Genomic DNA, 7,873 nt, shown 5'->3' on the forward strand with positions numbered 1-7,873 from the left:
AGTAGAAATGATTAGCTTATTATTATTTTCTCTTTACTATAGGGTTATGTTAAGGTAGTTTACTATAGGGTTAGGTTAATGGAATTGACTATAGGGTTATGTTAAAGTAGTTTACTATATGGTTAGGTTAATGGAATTGACTATAGGGTTATGTTAAAGTAGTTTACTATATGGTTAAGTTAAAGTAGTTTACTATAGTATAGGGTTAGGGTTAGGGATATTTAATATAGGGATACGTTAAGGTAGTATAATATAGGGTTATGCTATGGTAGTTTACTATAGGGTTAAGTTAAGGTAGTTTACTATAGGGTTAGGTTAAGGTAGTTTACTATAGGGTTAAGTTAAGGTAGTTTACTATAGGGTTAAGTTAAGGTAGTATTGTACCTGGCTGCAGTGGGTTAAGGTATTATTGTACCTGGCTGCAGTGGGCTCTGGTTAAGGTAGTATTGTACCTGGCTGCAGTGGGCTCTGGTTAAGGTAGTATTGTACCTGGCTGCAGTGGGCTCTGGTTAAGGTAGTATTGTACCTGGCTGCAGTGGGTTAAGGTAGTATTGTACCTGGCTGCAGTGGGCTATGGTTAATGTAGTATTGTACCTGGCTGCAGTGGGATCTGGTTAAGGTAGTATTGTACCTGGCTGCAGTGGGATCTGGTTAAGGTAGTATTGTACCTGGCTGCAGTGGGCTCTGGTTAAGGTAGTATTGTACCTGGCTGCAGTGGGCTCTGGTTAAGGTAGTATTGTACCTGGCTGCAGTGGGCTCTGGTTAAGGTAGTATTGTACCTGGCTGCAGTGGGCTCTGGTTAAGGTAGTATTGTACCTGGCTGCAGTGGGATCTGGTTAAGGTAGTATTGTACCTGGCTGCAGTGGGTCAAGGTAGTATTGTACCTGGCTGCAGTGGGCTATGGTTAAGGTAGTATTGTACCTGGCTGCAGTGGGCTCTTGTTAAGGTAGTATTGTACCTGGCTGCAGTGGGCTCTGGTTAAGGTAGTATTGCACCTGGCTGCAGTGGGCTCTGGTTAAGGTAGTATTGTACCTGGCTGCAGTGGGCTCTGGTTAAGGTAGTATTGTACCTGGCTGCAGTGGGATCTGGTTAAGGTAGTATTGTACCTGGCTGCAGTGGGATCTGGTTAAGGTAGTATTGTACCTGGCTGCAGTGGGCTCTGGTTAAGGTAGTATTGTACCTGGCTGCAGTGGGATCTGGTTAAGGTAGTATTGTACCTGGCTGCAGTGGGATCTGGTTAAGGTAGTATTGTACCTGGCTGCAGTGGGCTCTGGTTAAGGTAGTATTGTACCTGGCTGCAGTGGGCTCTTGTTAAGGTAGTATTGTACCTGGCTGCAGTGGGATCTGGTTAAGGTAGTATTGTACCTGGCTGCAGTGGGCTCTGGTTAAGGTAGTATTGTACCTGGCTGCAGTGGGCTCTGGTTAAGGTAGTATTGTACCTGGCTGCAGTGGGCTCTGGTTAAGGTAGTATTGTACCTGGCTGCAGTGGGCTCTTGCTGCCATGAGTAGAACTGGTTCTAGAGGACTTGGAGGTCTTGCTCTTGATTGGTCGTCTCCTCCTGCCAGGCAGGGCTACTACTGGAGGAAGCACCGCCGCCGGGGGCACCTAGACATCAGATCAAGGAGCAACAGTGATTAGTGATGCACCTTCTTAGTGATGCACCTTCTTAGTGAGGGAGTTAGTTAGTAAGTAAGTAAGTAAGTAAGTAAGCTAACATTTAATTATAGGGCACCTTTCAATACAGTTGACTAACAAAGTGAATCACAAACTTCAAGATCAAAATAACAACAGAAAAAAAGGGTAATGACACAATAATTAATACACACTTTAAGACATGAAAACTCATGGTATGGATACATCCTAGTCCATTAAAGGAACACGCCAACATTTTGTAAACCAGAAGCCTACCGTCTTCTCCAGAGTAAATGGTAAATGGACTGCATTTATATAGTGCTTTTATCCAAATCACAACTGTGGTTGTACTGGGCAGCTCCCAGGTGTGAATGGAACTGTGTGAATGTGAAGCAGGGCACTCCTGAAAAAGAGCATCTGTGCTCAGCGAACCTACCCTGGGTAAATAAAGGTTAAAAAAAATATATATATATATTTATTTTTTATTTTTGGGGGGGATCATTCCATTTGGGCTGTGGGGGGGTGCTTAATGTCTGAAGAAGTCGACTGAAGGCTTCTTGTCCTCTGCGAAAGCATGCAATTGGTCCACTGAGGGATACATCTTGATATGTCTAGTGCAGGGGTCAGCAACCTTTACTATCAAAAGAGCCACTTTTCCCCCGTCCCACAAAATAAAATGCTCAGGGAGCCGCACAACCTATTTACCCTTAAAATGAAGATAACACAGTGTATAACGTTTTATATATCCCCAAGCATACCCCACATTTAGCATAAAACGCCTGACAATTGCATACCCAAAGTAATTTGCGATTTATTATACTTTATACTTATAGCACACAGTTTGTTGCATTAATGGGATTATAAAAAAAGGAGAAAAAATACTGGCTGTGTAGACCTATTTTTTAATAAAACACAGAAGAGGAGACAAAACACTGGTGTCTGTAGACCGACTTTGAAATAAAACCCTGAACTATTCAGGTATATTTGAGTCCTTCCCTTATTTGTGGAACATTTATAAAATAGAAAGTAGTCCACTTTGAAAAAAGAATACCATGTGTAGACCTACTTTAAAAATAAAACACAGAAAAGGAGAAAAAACACTGGCATCTGTAGACCTACTTTGAAATAAAACCCTGAACTATGCAGCTCTATTAGAGTCCTTCCCTTATTTGTGGAAAATCTATAAAATAAAAAGTAAATTTTTCATTGTTCGCAAATTTCGCACCACATATCAGGCATACAGGTAAGCCTTTTGTTGACTAAATATCTTAGTTGATGAAATATTTTTTTCATTTCAGTGTCACAGTATGACATCGATCTCCAAAATAAGAAGAAAAAAAAAATTGCTAGGGAGCCGCAGCTGATTGGCTAAAGAGCCGCATGCGGCCTCGAGGCCGCAGGTTGCCGACCCCTGGTCTAGTGTGTGATATCCTCTTTCTGTGCCTCTGTGCCCATTTTCTTAGGCAGTTAGCCTCGCTGGTATGCGCACCATTAGCGAATCAATCGACTATTCAACGAAGTCCGTCAATAATACTTTCTCATCCGAGTACAACGCCAATGGTTAATTCTGAGAAAATCTCTAATTAGGACCCCCCTCGAAAACGAGATGGTTCATCTCAAGGGCTTCATCCTTTCAATAAATACATTTCAATATAAATACAGTATAGGTATATCTTTGTTGACTTTCAATGCATGGTGCTCTATTTGTATTTGTTAAAAATAATAGTTGATCCAGAGCTGCGCTCCAAGTACCTTCCCCAGCCTGGTGAAGAGACAGTCGATCTCCTCTTTCTGACGGCAGTGCAGAGCCTGGATCTCACGCATGTGTCTGGTGGAACAGAAGGGGACAGTCCATCAATTATACCAATCAATGAATACACAAATCAGTGACATTATGAGTTAAGTGACATTGCTAGTCTATGAGGTGCTTCATGAATCACTCACTCACTCACTCATCACTCACTCACTCACTAGTCACCATTAGGGATGCACCGATGCAATACTGATATTGGATATCGGGCGAGACTGACTCAAATAGCTGGATCGGGTAACGGCTACACATGGTCTGATCCGTGATGACCGATCCATTACAATCACGTCATGCTTCATTAATGGCACAGCAGTGCATGATTGAGAAGAGCTTCCCTGAATAGATTCAGCTTGATGAGCTATTGGCCAAAGGTTTTATATTGCATTAAGCCTGTTGTATATAGCAATAATCATGAGCAGAATCGTTGAAGGTTTGGCGACAAGTCAGTCTCTCTCAGCTGAGCCGATACGTCTCTGACTTGAGTTGCTAACAACATTAGCTCGTTGGCTAACTATCGAACAAAGCTAAAATGTTAAAAGTCAAGGCGGCTGGGTGGCGCAGCGGACATTGCGCTCGTCACCAACGCAAGAGACACCGGTATCGAATCCGGCTGTCAGCGTTGCCTCCGGCTTGGGCCGGCCGTCATACTAACTCAATTGGCAGAGTTAGCGGTGGAAGTCGATGGGTGGTAATCTGGACGTTGTGGACAGCGACTCCTACAGGTCGGTCAGGGCGCCTGCACAGCAGAGACAGGAAAAAGGCGGGGGCAGTGTGAGCCTCCTACACGTTACTCCTCGCCAAATGAGAGTCCGCGCTGGCAGGTGAAAAGATGCGACTGGCTGCCTGCACATGTATGGGAGGGGACATGTGATGGGCTTCTATCCTCCCTACGACCGACCAGTGGGGGGCGCATGCGAGCAACGATCAAGACAGGGGAGGGGAGAAAAAGTGGAGAAAAAAAATGCCAAAGTCAAATGTCAGTCAGCCACACGCCCATAAATGTTATTCATTCATTATGTAAATAAATGAATACATGTACACCACAATACAAGTTGACATGACAGGTTTTTAAAGATTATTTAATTGATACTAGGGATGTCCGATATTATCGGCCTACCGATATTGGCATTAAAATGTAATATCGGAAATTATCGGTTAAAAATATATAATAAAAAATCATTTATATTTTTTTTACATTTATTTAACTTTTATTTAACCAGGCAAGCAAGTAAGAACAAATTCTTATTTTATTTATTGTGAAAAGTATGCATAATGTTAATTCCACGAGAAGAGATATGTAATGTTAATTTCCTGAAATTATTCCGTTTTTTTGGGGGGGAAACCCCGCATATATCGGTATCGGTTGATATCGGTATCGGAAATTAACACTTTCAGAGCCGGCCGTGTTTTCCTTTTTACCCCCTTGAATGCCCATCAACCACTTCAATGTTAACGTTAATATCGCCTAATCTATGTTTTATGGCTATGTGTCTAATCTGCCCACCGCTTATCAATGACTCATTTTCCAGTCAACATTGTCGAAGCGGATTGTTTTTTTATCGGTTCATTTCCATTTTATAGCATTTTGAAAAGCCCTCGTTTTCACAGAAAATAAAAATATTCCGTGATAAACGCCCTGTACTGGAATATTCTAGAACGTTGTAATTTTTCGGCCTATTTATGAATAGTTTTCAAATAAACGCTAGATTATCGATAGTATTATGTGTACGTATGCACGCTGGTGCCGCAAGCTGAGAATCGATTCTCTTATTTCCTGATCGCTCGCTTATATCTCTGTGAAAACAGGTCTGATTATCCTAAGACTGGTCAAATAGATTCCTTACCTGAGATCAGATGGTATCCAAAAAGATTATTCCAATTCCTGATCCAAAAATCGATCCTTTTATTGATCCAATGCTACATACTGTAAAGACATAAAATTACACGCTGTTCTGATGGTCCACAATGAATCCGATCGGCTCTGGTTACATGCGTGAGAAGTAAAATGTGGATTCCGGAGTTTTTTTTTCTCATCCATTTTCATTGAGTCCATTCCAAAAGGGTGCATTACCATCTGAGAGACGATAGGGGGCGCTTTTTTCACATCTGAGCGCCTGGCGGGGCTGGTTTCCCAACGGTAGACTCGGTTGATGAAATATGAATTCAGATCGCTAATAAAAAAATAAAGTGATATTTGTCGTCGTGGGCACTCAATGGGGGGGGGCTAATAAAACAGGATATGTCGTTTTGGGCATTCAAAGTGTTAAGAGTTGGACAATATCGGTATATCGGATATCGGTAAAAAAGCCAATATCGAACATCCCTAATTGATACCATTTAAAAAAGACAGCAGGACCTACTTTTCTCGGAGGTGGTTGACCTCCGTCTTGAAGTCATCGTCCTCAAACTCGGAGTCGTTGTCACTGCTGGCGTAAGAGGCGCTGAAGGAGTTGTTGTTCGGGAGAGAGGCCTTGTTGGGGGTGTCTGGGCTCAGTAGCCGTTCCGAAGGCCCGCTAGGCCCGTTAACAGCCTGGGCGGCAGGTGGCTGGCTCTGCCCCACCTGGGGGCTCTCCTCCTGGGCACGGCTGACAGAGAAACGGCCGACCCGCGCCTCCTCTGCGTTGGTGGTGACCTGGAGAGACGAGGAGGTTCTGAGTAGTTTGTGAGGACACGGTAGCTCTGCGGTTGGGGTTGGGTATTTTGAAACAAGGACACAGTGTCACAGTTACAGTGTGGGGCGACAGTGGCTCTCGGGAGGTAGAGCAGTCGTCTGGCAATCCGGAGGTTCCCGGTTCGATTCCCGCTCCTCCCGGGCAGCGTGTCGATGTGTCCTTGAGCAAGACACTTAACCCCTAATTGCTCCCGATGAGCAGGTCGGCACCTTGCGTGGTCGCCTCCGCCGTCGGTGTGTGAATGTGTGAGTGAATGGGTAAAAATGTGAGTAACAAATTGTAAAGCGCTTTGGATAAAAGCACTATATGAAAAAGCAGCCATTTACCATTTAATTGGTCTTACACAATGTCAAGTGCCATGCCTGCGAGCCACCACTAGGGGCAGAATGACTAACCGTGAGTGACTAAAGTGAATGATGGAGTGCTGGTCTATGAGGTGACCTTTTCAGAAGAATTGCATTGCTAACTTGCTAGGGGAACAGCTTGGGCCACAGTGTATTCCTGTCAGCTGCAACAGGAAATAAACCACGGGCCAATTTCAAATGTTTATTAGAAAAGGTCTATATGATCCAAATATATGATCCCCTTGGGGAAATTCAGCCGTCATAGCAGTATGGGGGAGGGGGAGGGGAGGTATGGGCAGGGGAATAGTAGAAAGACATAAATATAGGCAATACAATTAGACAAAGGTGCAGATGAGGTTCTGTATGCCCTATCGGTTATATTATATATTACAATAAATATAGGCAATAAAAAAGTTTAACCTGAATATATACTATGAGTAATAGTAAAAGTAAACAGTATACACAAGGTGCAGTATACACAAGGTACTCTAACTAGCATGATATAGGTCATATGTTGTAGTCCGTGCAGGTTTTGGTGACTTAAAGCATGTATGTGGGTGAGAACAGGGTGGAAAGGAATCCCAACCTGAGCACAACATAAGAGGCAAATGGCCGATGTGTGAATAATATGGTAAATTCTGTTCGTGGTCAAATGTAAAATACCTGGAAGCGGCCGATGGTGGTGGTGGGCAGCGAGGAGGCGCAGGGGGCGGTCTGGTGCTCCTCCTCCAGTCTACGCTGGGGGAGAGGAGAGGGGAGTCCATCCACTACATCTCCTCCTCCTCCTCCTAGCCCCCCTCTCAGAGGAGATGAAGAGGCCTTGTGGAGAGTGTGCTCTGGGCTGGAGAGAGTGGAGGATGAGGAGGAGGTGGAGGGAGGAGGAAGAGGAGGTGGAGGAAGAGGATTCCGTGCAGCTGGGGCGACGGACGGGAGCTTCGTCAGGAGCCAGAGACACCTTCAGGGAGGGAGATAGAGATAGAGAGAGAGAGAGAGAGAGAGAGAGAGAGAGAGAGAGAGATGAGAGAGAGAGAGAGAGAGAGAGAGAGAGAGAGAGAGAGAGAGAGAGAGAGAGAGAGAGAGAGAGAGAGAGAGAGAGAGAGAGAAAGAGAGAGAGACACACACAGGAGAGGAGGGAGAGAGACAGAGAGAGAGACAGAGATAGAGAGAAGAGAGAGACAGGCGAGGATACACACAGGAGAGGAGAGAGAGATAGAGAGACACACACAGGAGAGGAGAGAGACACAGAAAGAGACAGAGGAGAGAGACAGAGATAGAGAGAGAGAGAGAGAGACAGAAAGAGAGACACACACAGGAGAGGAGAGAGACACAGAGAGAGAGAGACAGAGGGGAGAGACAGAGAGAGATAGAGAGAGACACACACACAGGAGAGGAGAGATACACAGAGAGAGAGACA

General features: G+C 44.4%; 1 protein-coding gene across 1 annotated transcript in view; it reads right to left on the minus strand.

Moving 5' to 3' along the window:
• The window catches only part of LOC311241467 (serine/threonine-protein kinase WNK2-like), a 26,349-nt gene that overhangs the window by 15,748 nt on the left and 2,728 nt on the right, over positions 1 to 7,873 (minus strand). Inside the window, exons 4-7 of the mRNA XM_084330302.1 lie at positions 7,123 to 7,414; positions 5,804 to 6,075; positions 3,386 to 3,461; positions 1,477 to 1,606 (exon numbers count right to left, since the gene is read on the minus strand). Of these exons, the coding sequence (XP_084186428.1) occupies positions 1,477 to 1,606; positions 3,386 to 3,461; positions 5,804 to 6,075; positions 7,123 to 7,414 (770 nt within the window). The remainder of the gene's footprint in view (positions 1 to 1,476; positions 1,607 to 3,385; positions 3,462 to 5,803; positions 6,076 to 7,122; positions 7,415 to 7,873) is intronic.

Source organism: Notolepis coatsorum (assembly GCF_963971535.1).
Source record: "Notolepis coatsorum genome assembly, chromosome: 15".
NCBI lineage: Eukaryota > Metazoa > Chordata > Actinopteri > Aulopiformes > Paralepididae > Notolepis > Notolepis coatsorum.